Consider the following 14,113-nt stretch of genomic DNA (forward strand, 5'->3'; position numbering starts at 1 on the left):
GACTGTTCACAGTCACCCCTCCCACACGGCTGTGCCTCAGCTCTTTGCAAGGTGTAAAGCTCCTCGGCATATGCAGGTGTAGCAGTAGTTCTGCAAGCCTCTGCTGCCTGCTGCTCCTCAGAAGGCTGCAGTGGAGGAGGTGATGGACCAGACAAATCACCTCTGGAAGATCAATGTATTTTCTGAAATACTTGTTTGTATTTTCTGGAGCAATTGCAACGTGGGAGAAGATACTCTTTGTTACTGAGGAACTGAAAACCTCACCAGTGTTGTGCCTTAGTTGTTGAAAAGCACTGGCAGTCCTTTAAGTAAAGGGTGCTATCGAAGTGTAAGCTTGCCAATTTATTGCTTGAAGAAAACCATAACTGATTTATTTGAGCTTTTATTTTTGAAAACACACTAGCTCTTTATTCTTTTGCTATCCTTTGTCTAAATTTAGGTGCTGGAATTGTTCTGCCTCTGTGTGCTCTGATACAAAGTACAAACATTAGCCAAAGCACGATCAATTTCAGCCCTTATTAAGAAAGGGCTGGTTTCTTGTGAATGAGCTGCTACTGTTATTATTAACAAGTAAATCAATCTTTGAAAGATTGAACTTCTTTAACAAAATAAAACAACCCCAAGGGAAAGAAAAAAAAAAAAACAACAACAACAAAAAAACAGGGTCTGCAATGTTAGTGAGTTTATATTGACTTGTGTAAATTCGGATTCTTGGTAAAGCAACCCAGGACATAGGACCTTTGATTAGTCCTTCAGTAACCTTCAGTAATGCTTCCCAATGCTTATATACTTTCTCTTTTTTTTTTTTTCCAAGTGTATTAAGCTGGAGGAATTTTTCAGACGATAATTTTGGTTTGGAGGTTTCTGCTTTAGTGTTTGGCTACTTTTTTTTTTTAAATTCCAAAATCTGGTGACAATTCATGCTGCTGCAACGAGGAATTCAGATAGGAAGGTGATTTGTGTCACCATAAAGAGTCTGTTAAATTAGTATGCTAGCAGAGACCAGCTATCACCAGGGTGGGATTAAAAGAATTTTAAGGAATAGAGGCTAAAATATTTTTCAGCAGCTTTCCCATGAAGTAGGTCATGTTTAATTAGATGCTACATTTTTTATAGCATGAAATCACAAGAAAGTGCCCTTTGGTACGCAGTTCTATATCACACTTTGAAGTCGAATTGATGCTAGCAGAGTTGGCTGCTCAGATGGCTCTTCCTTTTTTAGCACTTGGTGGGGAAAGAAGTATGAAAATGATTACTTGCTGAAGCCCTTTAACTAAACTATTGCCGCATGCTTTTTTTTGTACTCTTGGTAGGTTTCATGTAGCCAGTTAGTCTTCTAATAAAGGAAAGTCAGAATCAGACTATGAAAAATTCCTTAATTTACTAATAGTTTTATAGAACATTGAAAAATGGAGAAAAGCACGTTACATTGGTGGATGAGAGTCAGAATTAATTTCTTAATAGCACATGCACCGTGCTTCTTTTATTCTTTTTCAAATAGTATTTATGTAGCTACTACGTGAACAGTCAGCATGTAATGCACTTTATAGTGAAAAATAATTTGCTTATATGGATTGTGTTTATGTGTATGAGGTGAGGAATGCAAAGTTTTGTTTTGGAATCTTTAATGTTTTTAGCCAAGTGAATTCTCAAGACCAGTAAAGAAGTATGCTAACGAGTTCATTAGTTGTGAAAGATAATGGTTTTTATCAGCCTTGGATATAGATAACCTCATAGAAGCTGAGAAGCCTTCACACTTGTGGTGCTGTTGTGCAGGGTGCTGATGGATTAATAAGTTTAATTAGAACATTCAAGGGGGGGGGAACATTTCATAATGAAAGGGAGAGCTGGCAGTTTTCTCAGCTAAGCTCTTTTTTTTATTTGAAACAGTTGTAACTCCGCAAACGTATATTCAAACTGTTTTTTAACCATAGCCTCCTTAGTGCAGGGCTCCTACGGCTCAGCTCGGAAGAAACCAAGGTGGCGAGCAGTTTATGCTAGGTAGGGCGGGGAGGAACATTACTGCAGGTTATGCAGAGATGCGTTTGCAGGTGAAGCAGTCTTCAGCCTTGGCTTTAATTGTCAGATCAAGTCTGTGGTGTAAGACATCAGGAGAAGCTTACAGCAGGTGCCTCTGTGGGTAAGAATGGGCTTGAAGGAAGAGTGAGGACTTGGGTGGGAAAGGATTTGGTGCAGGAGTCAGGAGTGGAAGGGAAACTTGCATGTGGGACAGGTCTGTGGCTTGGGCTGGGAGGAATCAGAGGTTCGTGGGTAGGGGTGATGACAGTGTCTTGAGTTGGCTTCTAGGGGAACAGAACTAATGTCTGAGGGACTTCCAGATACAAGGAGTGGGGGAGTGCTACCACAGGACTTTGCTATCCTTTCTCTTAGCATCACTCGGACGCAGAATTTTTCTCCATTTCTCTCTACTCCCTCTGGTTTTGCTGTCTGAAATATGATAGTCCTTTGTTTTAGCAGTCTTGTTAAAGACAAAGAGGCATGAAGAACAAAATGACTCTTGCCTACTAATTAGGGAACCATTTTGTCACTTTAATTTAAATGACGCTTTTTTTGACAAGTTTGGAAAACAGGGTTCATGATACTTCAGTGACTTGTGTAGAAAAGTGAATTTTTGAGATGATTGCACACAAAGCTACTCTGTCAAAATATATGAAAAGATAAGAATCTAAGCCTTGATGACAGTACGGTCTGCAAGTTTTGTCTTGATGTACTGTTAAAAATTTTTTCTTTTTTTGCAAGTATGGTAATGCTGGTCAGTCTTAGAAATTGCAACATTTGTTTTAATGTTTTTTCTTGGTATAAACCAAATCAAAACTTGAAGCCGGTTGTTATAGTCGGAAACTATGAGTAATGGAGGAAAACAAGCACTGTGGATGGTGTGTTACCTAAAAAAAAAAAAGTAGATGTATAAAATTTGTGCACCTGAAAAACTGGAATGCTTTCATGCTTGTCTCAAGGTAGTTTAAATTCATTTTGAAACGGCAGTCTGGGCCTGGAAGTGTGTGTAAATTCAACAATATGTATATTACTTTCTATGTCTTCTCTGTAGTTGTTGATTCACTGATAAATAATTTCATTTTGTTTGCATGAAGTATATGTGTCATCAGAAAGAATATGAGGACAGTTATTTTCCTTGTTAGTTCTTCATTTTTGCAGGTGATATAGTACAGAACAATTGTCCTGCAGATATGTATCATTAGAAGTAATTTCCATGATGACTGACTTTTACTTTTGACAGGAGAAAATTCAAATCCAGTTGTCACATTGTTTTGAAAAAGAAGAAAAGCCTGCAAAAGATGAAACGGAAAAGGAAAAGTCCAGTGATAAATTGCCCAGAAAAATGTTATCAAGAGGTTTGCTATCTGTCATTCTGCTTTTAATTTGTAGTTTTAAGATCACACTTTCTAGAAAATCTATTAATGACCTCAGGTGACCTTTGGGAAAAGTGTTAGAATTATTTTAATGTAAAAATATATTGTTTTCCTAAGACTAAAAAATGATTTTTGTGTATATGAGCTGCAGTGGATTTTTATGCATGTTAATGATTAATATTTCACTGTATCTTGTGTACCTGAATACGTGATAGTCCAGACTTGCATGTGGAAGATGATTTGCAAAGCTGAATTACTTTCCCTGTATGAAAATAGTATAGAGGTAGTAATATCCAGAGAGTAGTATCTGTATAATATGGATAGAGATGAAAATATAGCATGGACGGATGGAGTTGTCACTTGGTGAAAAGTCAGGCCCCCTTTCCTCTGGCTTTTGTTAGATTAAATTTAAATAAGAGACAACATTTTTATAGTTAGCACCTGCCAAGATGTGACAAGCTCAAATCTTCTCCGTCTTTTTAGTATACCTGTTGGTGAAATTAGTTGTTTGTCTGCACACCAGTAAATACTTGAGTGCCATCAAATGGCCTAATCCCTGTGTTAATCAGGTAGTAGGTTATGTCCTGGGTATAGAAAGAATCTGGAATTCATTCATTTTAATCTGGAATAGAACTGCCAAAATTAATGACAGAAGACTGTCTCTGTCCATGTTACCTAATGCTGTAAGTGTTTTGTATCAGAGCTAACTTACCTAACCTTTAAAGTACATTCCCACCTTCTGAAATTAAAAAAAAAAAAAAGCTAAGTAATGGTGAAGAGTTGAGAGTGAGTGACAATGTCTAAGCTGTTGTAAATACACCCAGCATAACCCGTGGAGGTTAATTACTCTCCAATTTAAGACATGCCAAAATATATTATGATGGAATTTAAGCATCAATCTTCCAGTAATTATTACAGAATTATTGTTCACTTGGCAAATTAAGAAAATGAAGGTAAATAATTATTCAATTTTTTCTATCAGGCATGCCTCTTTTTCTTTCTCCTTGGAATCAAAAGTAATCCCAAAAGATAAATGCTTAGACTTGCTTGGTTTCATTTCTGTTCTCTTGACAATGCTAGGGGAGGATTGATAGTGTATTGAGCTCAAGGAACTCACTGTCATTCTTCTTTAGGGAACTAGAGGTTCCCTGTCCTCAGATGGACTTGGAGTCTCTCCAGGAAAGATTTCAGTCTCGTTTGTGAAAAATCAAACACTTTAGTCACCCTGTTTCCCACTATGCCAAGAGACTGAACTCTCCTGGCACTGTTGCTTCTAATAAAAAAAAAAAAATAAAATCAGCATAGATTCTGCATCCACTGAATCTTGCCTTCTTTGTGCAGTAGTCCCCTCAGTCATTGCTAATAAAAGCTAATTTGCAAGGACTGTGCTCCATACTAACCACAAAAAGACCTGGAACAGCAAGGCATAAGTTTGAGCTGTGCATAACTTAAGAGGTTGGCACTTGAGTAGTTCTTGGAAGAAATATAGTTCCAAAAGTTATTAAAACATCTCTAGCTTTTAATTCTGGGATACAGAACTCTGGAAGGTTCTGGTGTAAGGAAAGATTTGGTGTTAGAAGTATTTCTTTCAGTGACACAATGTAACCTGGAAATACTTGGAACAAATCAGGCGTTTGTGAGACTTCTCTGAAAGTTCTCAAACATCATGTTGTGAAAGCCAGACCAATAGAACAAGTGTTTTTGATAGTACAGAACAATAGTGATGGATAAACTGTTAGATACCAACTTACAGTATCTTTGGGCGGCATCCAGTACATTCTGTACATCAGCTAGTGGTCCACAGAAATGCGTGCAACAGTGCAGTGTAGTGTTTTGGAGAAAACCTGGAGGGTTGATGGACATGATGTGACTCAAGGTGATATGCTGCTTCAAAATGTTTAGCAGTTTGTTAATAGATTGACGGCGTTACTGAAGCTTTTGCCTTCTGTATTACACTTGAATTGGAGAATTGAGGAGGTCATACTGGGTTTTCTGTTTTGTTTTTTATTTGAGCCTTTTCTCTGGAAAACAAAAATGTTCAATTTAGAGTAATATGCCTATTAGTTAGTATTGATCCATAAATATGTTCAGCAATAATTGGAAAAAAATATATATTTTTTGCGAAGTGTAATTTTGCTCTCTTCCCCCTACCCTTAGATTCCAGCCAAGAATACACAGATTCCACTGGTATAGATCTTCATGAATTTTTAGTAAATACATTAAAAAACAATCCCAGGTAAGCATCAGTAAACTTAACTTTGTTCTTCTGTCGTCTTGTTGCCTGAGGTATAACACCACTTTTTGTTCTGTTCTTTTTGTTTTTTTTTATCCCTCCTCTTCACTGACATGTAGTGTTAGACATTTATTTAGGATGAGTTTTTGTTATGGAGGCTATCTGAAACACCAGTCCGCTGTAATTTGTGTGTTATATGAATGCAGGTTCAGGACACTGAACTATTTTAAATGGTATTTGTGTTAAATAAATAAGGAGTTCTGATAGAATTTTAGAGTCTCTTCTGTATTCAGTTCTAAAACTTACTCGTTTAGCATCTACTTGTTAGATACCAAAGTACCTTTTACTTTTATCTGCCTTTTAATGAATTTCTAGACAAAGGAGTTTCTTTTAAGCTGTACTATATAAACCATAGGTATATACATCTTCAATCTGCACATCAGAAACCAAATCTGACCTTATCCAAGTCTATCATTTAGCAAGAGTTGACATGATTTGGTTGCTTTGAGGTTTGGAGTACACTGTCTGTCATTTGTTCTTTTCCTAAACAGGGTTTAATACTAGGTCCGTGGCTGTACATACAAGGCAAGAAATAAACTTGCTGTAGTTGTGCTGCTATCGCAAAAAAATATTCCACTGCTATTTGTTACTCGTTCATATTATAGTTAGTATTTCCCATGTGATAATGTATTGGGATTCTACTTTATTGAAAAAAAAAAAAAAAGAAGATGCTATCATAAGTGTCCAACAGCTTTTAGTCCTATAGAGTAAAATTAGGAAGCACAGGCCTGTGCTAGACTCTTACTTTGGCCATATTGGAAGTCATAAATCTTCAGAGTGAAAATAGGAATTGCAGATGAAGACCTACTATAGGCCTTTACTCATGCAATATCTGGGAAGCTTAGTTATCTGATGCATGCAAATTATCAGCTGTGGGACAGTAAATTTCATTACATGTTAACTTATTGAAATTGGCATAAATGTTTTTAAGATACTATTTTACGGTGTTTCAGCTAATGTTCCTTTCAGTCAGCCTGAGTTTAAGCTTTTTCATATTATCTCAACATCTCAACACATTGCAATTTATGCCAGTTTTTAACCATTTGCTTGTAAGTATGTTGTAGTAATTCTTTCCATTATCAGTGCTTTACTCACAGTGTATCTCAATGATCCTGTGATGTGATTCACAATCCAAGGGTCAGTTCAGACCTCTGCAAATCTTGCTACCCAGCGAGAACCAACCTGGTCACTCCTTCCCTTCTTCCTGAGTCTTCTCAATGACTGTGCTTTCTATTGAGCCCACTGGGCAGAGATTACTTGGAGAGTCTTCGTACTCTGATTTCTGAGATGAGAACAGCTTGTTTCAGTTAGGTGGGTTCAATAAAATACAGCTTAGTGAAGAATGAATAGTTTCTCCTAAAAATCCTGCATTTGAGACTCGGTGGTCTTATTTAGAGTCTTCAATCATCACTTGATCACAGATGTTATCTGTGTATTCTTAAGGTGAATACAGCTGCAGTTATTGGAGTGTCTCATATGTGAGCTGCTGTGTTTTTATTTTCAGGGACAGAATGATGCTGCTGAAATTAGAACAGGAAATTTTAGATTTCATTGGTAATAATGAGTAAGTACTGTACTCTTATAGGAGAAAAAAATTGAAGAGCGTTCCTGTTTATTTAATAAAGCTACTATTCCTCTCTTCCAGAGTTCCAAGAAAAAAGTTTCCCCCAATGACATCTTACCATAGAATGCTGTTGCACAGGGTAGCTGCTTATTTTGGATTAGAGCACAACGTGGACCAGAGTGGGAAGTCAGTCATAGTAAATAAAACTAGCAATACAAGAATGTAAGTGTAAATGTCTTGAAAAAAAACTTCTTGGTACACAGGTTAAACACTTGGGATGTGCAGTGATGCTGCATCTCTAGCAGTAGAAGTTTATTCATTGGGAAGCATGCAGCAAGGAGAGATGTTTCTGAGATCTTCACTGTTTATGCTCCAGATAATGTGATGTGCTTCATGTTTAAAAATTCAGGGAGGAAAAAGTATGCTATCTGTAGATTAAGGTGGTGTTGCTTTTCTTGCAGAGACGCTTTGTGAACTGTTTCCATAAAATATCTATTTATATCAACCATTTGTATGTTTAAAGATTTACACCGACTTCAAACACATTCTTTTTTCTTTTGGAAAGCAGAACAGCCCTTAGAACAGGGTCACTTTCTAACAGGGTGAACATTGGGGAACAGACTTGCAGACTTGGCATTTGTACTATAAAAATCTACTGGGAAAATTCAGGCATTGAAATCTGTTGTTGGAATAATGTTGCCTACAAGTCAAAAGCCTTACAAAATATATGTAGCAAGGAAGACAGACATCTCAGTCATCTCTGACAGTGCAAGTGTCAGCCAGGTTAACTGCTCATGACGTGCTAGTTTGCTGTGACAGCTGGGGAGTTCTTGGAAAAACTGTTGGAAAAATCTGTATTTAAAAATACTAGCGTGGGGGTCACAGCATCTCCAAAACTCATGTAGTTGACACTTTCTTTCTAAGGACCTAGCTATTCTGTCTTCTCCGCTTGTTCTGTCTCCTGTTCTTTCTCAGAAAGATGAAGGACTAATGTGTTGGTATGATAAAGCTTTGTGTTTTACCTAGGTTCTGGTTTTGGCTTTGCATGACATTTTAAGTACTGTGATGTGAGCATGGAAATAAGAGTTCACAGCTCCTGCAGTCTAATCCCAGCCTCTATAGACTATCCATAGTTTTGGAGGAACAAAATCTAATTACCCACCCTCATTTTAGAGTCGGTAGAACTAAAATAATATACCACACTGAAATTTCAATTAAGTAGATAGCTTCATCCTCGAAGTTTTTAGAAAAGCATGTAGAGCTTAAATATGTGTTAAATAATTTATGTATTCATGTATGTGTTTTTGCTTTGGCTATAAATTCTCTATTGGCATATAATTATAAAGCCATGCGTTTCAAATCTGTTGCCTTAGCATCTACCATCATCGCTAGGCTGAAGATTCACACATTCAAGTGTGGAATAAGAACTATTAAAAGATGAATTAATTTTTTTCTAAACTGTATTAAAATAGCCTATTGCCTCTGGAAGCCCCCTGTAGGTGTAGTTACTAATTAGCAGGCATTTCATCTAACCTGCAGACATTAAGAGTCTTAATGTTTTCAGTATTCTTATTTTAAATCGCTTTGGATATAAAATAAGAATTTAGAAAGAAAACCTTGGAGATCTGCTCCATGTTGAATAAAACCAAACTTACCTTTTCCTCATAGGCAGATTCCCGGCTCCAGCGCCGATCAGTGATGTTACTGACATCAACAACCCAGTGCGTACTGGCACGTCTCAGTGGAGTGGGAAGTTGGTGATTGCAGGGCAGTAAATTCAGGGACCTTTAAAAGAAAGAGGTAAGACAGTCTAAAGGTTCTCTGAAATGCCTGCTAATTATGTTTGGGCATCCAGTATCTAATAGTTAGGCTTGGCTGTTTTACAGAAAAAGATCTCCCGATGTTATATAAATGCCATGAGTAACGAAGAGTAAACAGAAGAGTATACTCATGTTTTGTCTTTTAATAGGCAAATTCTTCCTGATTGTCTGAGATCATCTCTTAAAATAGTAGTAGTTTTGTTGTCTAGGTATTTCTTATCAAAATTTGATGACGAGTTTGCAAAATACCTCATTTTCTTTCACAATGTAGATGAAGTAACGAAAGAATATATATAGTTGCTTCATCCTCTCACTATGGTCTTGTGAAGCTCTTTCTTTCCTGCATTTTTGTATCATTCTTCTCTTGCTTATTTCTGCTTAATTTTGTTTTAGAATCTTCAAAGTTTCAGTGCTTTCTCCTCTCTATATCTCCTTATCTTCTGTTTTCCCTCGAAATGAACTGAGGTATTGCAGCTGTAGCAGGAAAAAAAAAACCTATCTTCACTTCCGTGCATGCCCAATATCCATTGCATGGCACCAGTCTGGATTCAAGAACACGTCTGGTTCCCCAAGGGCATGGTTGCTTGCCACCTTAATTGGAAACTGAAGCAAAAGTTTTGAAGGTGGAGGAAATTTAAAAGCAGGTTTGTTACGTTTCAGGAACAGGAGTTGTTGGGCATACACAACAGTGTATATTTTTGGTACCTTTTCATTGTTTGGACGACCAAAATCTGTCACTTCTGTTAGACAATTAAATACATTGAATGCATTTCAGTTGGTTCCGCTGTGTGTAGTGTATGTTTACAAGCCCATAAATCTTTTTTTTCTAACAACTTTTCATAGACCTGACCAAAAGTTTTGTGAGCATATAAAGGATGAGAAGGGTGATGATTTTCAGAAGCGGTACATCCTTAAAAGAGATAACTCTAGTTTAGACAAAGATGACAACCAGGTAAATCCATATTGGTTATTTTTCCCTTCTCTTTGTTATATATGATTGTGTATTTATACTATTTTCATGTAGAAGTTGACACTTTATCACTTAATTTAGATGAGAATACGATTAAAAGATGACAGAAGAAGTAAATCAATAGAAGAACGTGAAGAAGAATACCAGAGAGCTAGAGAGAGAATATTTGCACAAGATGTATGTATCAAAGAAAATCTTAATGTACGAATACTTCATATATATGCGTGTGCTTCTGGTTTTTGTTAAGAGATGCTTTTTTCCAAGAAACTTTCTGTATCTGAAGAGGGCTGAGCAGATAAGAATCATTAATGTGGCTTGAGTGAGTTTTAAATGATATCGAAGTCACTGAAAAATCTTTCTTTAACCATTACTGCACAAAGCCTGAGCAACCTCCAAGAATGATTTTGGTGAATTATTTAGCATTATCTACTTCAATGCAAAAGCTTGCCCCTTACAGAAATTTAAGCTTAGTTCTGGTAATGCGATGTAACTCAGAGCAATATTTTTTGTTTGCTTATTTATTTTAAATAACTTATTCTCACTTGTGTCTAATTCAAATGCATCTTATGACTAACCACAGTAAAATGATTTGAATTCCCACACGTGAAAACTGAGTCAGAGATGTGGAAGTCCAGTCTCTTGACTGGAGTTATCAAGTAGGATGAAAATTCTGCACCTGTAGTTTAGTGAATAGGTTTGTGGTGTTGTTGATGTGCAAGCCATAAAAATATATTCATCTGTTCCAGACCATCATACGATGCCACTTTGTAAACTATAGTTCAGCTTTGCATTTTTTCCAAGTAATATGTATTTTAAATAATACTAAAATACTGTCTTGAAAAAAGTTACTTCTAATAATCCATTTTTTCTGACATTTTCTGTAGCTTTCATACATCCAAAACCAGATTCTTATTCTGAAGAAAGTGTAATGAGCTCTGTGAGGCTAATTTGCTATATTCAGATATGTTCCAGAAATGTTTTTTTGTTCGCCCTACTTACAAAAGGATGGACTTCTAGTTTTAAAATGACACTTTGCATACTCGTTTACCATGTGTTGTACCCTTAGAAAGCTTTTTACCAAATCTTAAAAGTAGTTACGGACAATGTAATGAAGTTGTTAATAGCCTTTTTGATCATATATTCTCTTTCCTTTTTACTATATCTGTGTTTGTACCTAATGAGTTCGGTAAAGTTATTGCAGTAGCCAGTAGTATTAATTCAGGCTTTCAAGAAGAAGAAAGGGCTCCAAGGTCTAGTTAGCAGACTTGTGCAGTCACACGTCAACTGGAAGTTGCATAAGGGAGGAAAGGCCTATAAAAGTCCATACATAATATAAAAGGCTTTAAATTGCACCTTGTTTTGTTACTGTACCGTAGTAGGGGTTCCAGATGCCATTAATGTAATTTCTACACTTTTTTTGCCACTCAGTCCCTGTGTTCCCAAGAGAATTATTTCACTGATAAAAGGTAAGAGAATTTGCAGTTCAATTCTGTTTTGTTTTTCTATTTTCTTAATAAATATTAAGCTATCTTATTAAAATGTCAACAGAATCCAGGAGGAAGAAACTAATAGTACACAACAAAGACGACAGATATTTAGGTATTTGATGCATTCTTTAAAAAAAAAAAATCCCAAAGTATTCTGCATGCATTTCACCTTTTTCTTCTTTTTTTTTCTTTTCCCTTATTTTGCAATTGATGCTTGTGCTAAAAGTTTAGTTTATAACTTACAGAATCAATAAGGAAACATCAGGGAGATCAGCCAACAGCCATCAGAGCAGTACTGAGAATGAGCTGAAGTATTGTGAACCCCGTCCCTGGAGCAGCACCGACTCTGATAGTTCCATCCGCAATCTGAAGCCAGCTGTAACGAAAGCCAGCAGCTTCAGTGGGATATCAGTTCTGACAAGAGGAGATAGCTCTGGAAGCAGCAAAAGCACAGGCAGGCTGTCTAAGACAGGTATTACAAAATCTGTACAACTACATAGTTCCGTAGCAGTGAAGTACCTGATGGTTTGAGACGTGATGAATATTGCAGATGTGTGCACAAGTAGAGGCCTTAGTCTTGTAGGTGCTCCATGCATACAACTCCCTCTGGACACAGTGGGTGCTGCATACATAGAATGACTACAGACCTAGGCCTATAGCGCGAAACCGCTTCGGAGAACTAGAATTCAGGTTACAAATTAAATGAAGACTTTTGACTTTGGAAGTAGAATTTAAAAATGCATTGCAGATGGCTTTAAGCTAAATGCATTTCATCTGATACAATGGATTTGAAAGTACTTATCAACATAAGTACTTTATACAAAATAATATAATATTTGGAGTTCAACTCTGGTTTCAGTGGGGCAAAGCTGCTTTGTGCAGTCTTAGGAAATTGTGCTGCTATCCTACTAGCTAGGAAAAAACAGCATTAAAGCCTATGTTAGTGACATTTGTTGTGATATCTTTCAGTGCCATTGTCAGAATTTAAGTGCATATGTCTAAAAAGTTTACTTAATGTTTAGACTGCTGAAAAAATCAAAACAAAACTAAATGTACTGTTTAATTGTAAGATTCAGAAACGTTGGGGTAAAAATACTATTTTTATAAGATTTCGTGTTTCAAAGGTGTGCTAATGTGTAACTAATGTCAAAACAATCTCAGAAAATATAGATACAATTCTGTGGATCAGAAATGAAATTTACTAAATATTTGTATTCTGAATGCTAAAGTAATTTGATACAATAAGTGATCTTGGTTGTGGAGAATTTTGAGGCTTGAAGTGGATAGGTGGGTTACAGATGTGCTATTTCAGAATTTGAAGTAGAACTTCAAAAAAGCAGAATGTCTTGTCTGTATTGTGCTTGGCTTTGCTATTATTTTTAAAACTTGTTTGAAAGTAGACACTGTTAAAGTTTTTGCTTTTCCCTGAAACCACCACTGCCTCATAGGTAGTAGTACATGGCCACACTTTTGTATCTTAATGCAGTAAAAATTGTTTGTTGACTGTGTACTTGTATAAAAATGTATTCCAGGAGTACTTCCACCGATGTTTTGAAACTGTGCCATCATGTATGTTCTTAGAAATTCTTTTTCTAAATTGCAAGAACATAAATGAATTCTTGTTGCTGGAATTGCAAAATGTTGCTGGAAACTTTATTTTGGCATTCAGAGAGTTAACACTCCAAGTTCAGAATGCCTGTCTTGATGCTTCACTGCAGCTACAGGTGGTGGTGATTTAGCATGCCTTGGGATTGTTTCTGTTGTTTTGATAAAGGGTGTAATTGGCTTTAATTATGATGGCATTAGCCAAATTTCTCTACATAATCTAGAAGTGGATATATTTGTAAACAAATCGAATCAAAGTAACTGTGGTCGAGCGAGGCTTGTTTAACAGCGCTGGGATATGCTGTTTTGGCCCATTTACAATTAATAGCTTTGTGTTTCACTTTATCCAGCAGTCGAACAAAGGCTAACAGTTAGCATCAGCAAATGCTTTGAGCTCTACTAATTTTTCATACTAACAAAATGGTTGCAATTAGAATTCATTGTGAAGGGCAGTAATGTGACTTAAAATAGCAGATAAATTTAATCACAGCCCTGTTTGAGTCTTGCTTTCTCTTCTAGATTGTATAGAGGCTGCTAATAAAGAGTTCTTAAGTGTAAACAACGATATTCTGTTTCCAAGTCCTGCAAGTATCATAGCAAAGACTTACTAAGAAGTATGTTAAATGGTATACTTAGAGACAGTGCAGTTCTGTAGAACACTCCATATTGGACTTCTGGATTATTGCTTTTGGCTGCATGCATTGGCTTTCAGAAAGCTCAGGGTCTGGTTCTCCACTGCCTTGCAATGGTTATAGCCGTTAATATCTGTGAAATAATTGCTTTCAATAAGCTCTTTTACATTCCTTTCAAACTTTGAATCGTTGCTTTAGGCTATTTTTAAAACTACCATATTACCTTAACTTTTTTTCAGCTCCATGCTTGATTTGAGCCTGAAAATCGGGGTGATAAGGGAGGAACAACAACAACAACAAAGGGGTGTGTTGGGGGTTTTTAGTATTCTGCAATTTGTCCAGCAGGTGAG

The 14,113-nt window shown here is 36.4% G+C and overlaps 1 protein-coding gene across 14 annotated transcripts in view; it reads left to right on the forward strand.

Annotated features, from left to right (window-relative positions):
• R3HDM1 (R3H domain containing 1) overlaps window positions 1-14,113 on the forward strand; it is a 51,090-nt gene that overhangs the window by 11,101 nt on the left and 25,876 nt on the right. For 11 of the 14 annotated variants that reach the window (XM_080600725.1, XM_080600731.1, XM_080600735.1 and 8 more), the window contains 9 exons: window positions 3,260-3,374; window positions 5,550-5,628; window positions 7,190-7,249; window positions 7,331-7,471; window positions 9,913-10,021; window positions 10,121-10,216; window positions 11,468-11,505; window positions 11,588-11,638; window positions 11,772-11,998. In XM_080600725.1, the coding sequence (XP_080456851.1) occupies window positions 3,260-3,374; window positions 5,550-5,628; window positions 7,190-7,249; window positions 7,331-7,471; window positions 9,913-10,021; window positions 10,121-10,216; window positions 11,468-11,505; window positions 11,588-11,638; window positions 11,772-11,998 (916 nt within the window). The remainder of the gene's footprint in view (window positions 1-3,259; window positions 3,375-5,549; window positions 5,629-7,189; window positions 7,250-7,330; window positions 7,472-9,912; window positions 10,022-10,120; window positions 10,217-11,467; window positions 11,506-11,587; window positions 11,639-11,771; window positions 11,999-14,113) is intronic. The other 3 variants (XM_080600733.1, XM_080600729.1, XM_080600734.1) reach the window with 2 other exon arrangements.

The sequence above is a fragment of the Anser brachyrhynchus genome (genome assembly GCF_964034855.1).
Source record: "Anser brachyrhynchus genome assembly, chromosome: 7".
Classification (NCBI taxonomy): Eukaryota; Metazoa; Chordata; class Aves; order Anseriformes; family Anatidae; genus Anser; species Anser brachyrhynchus.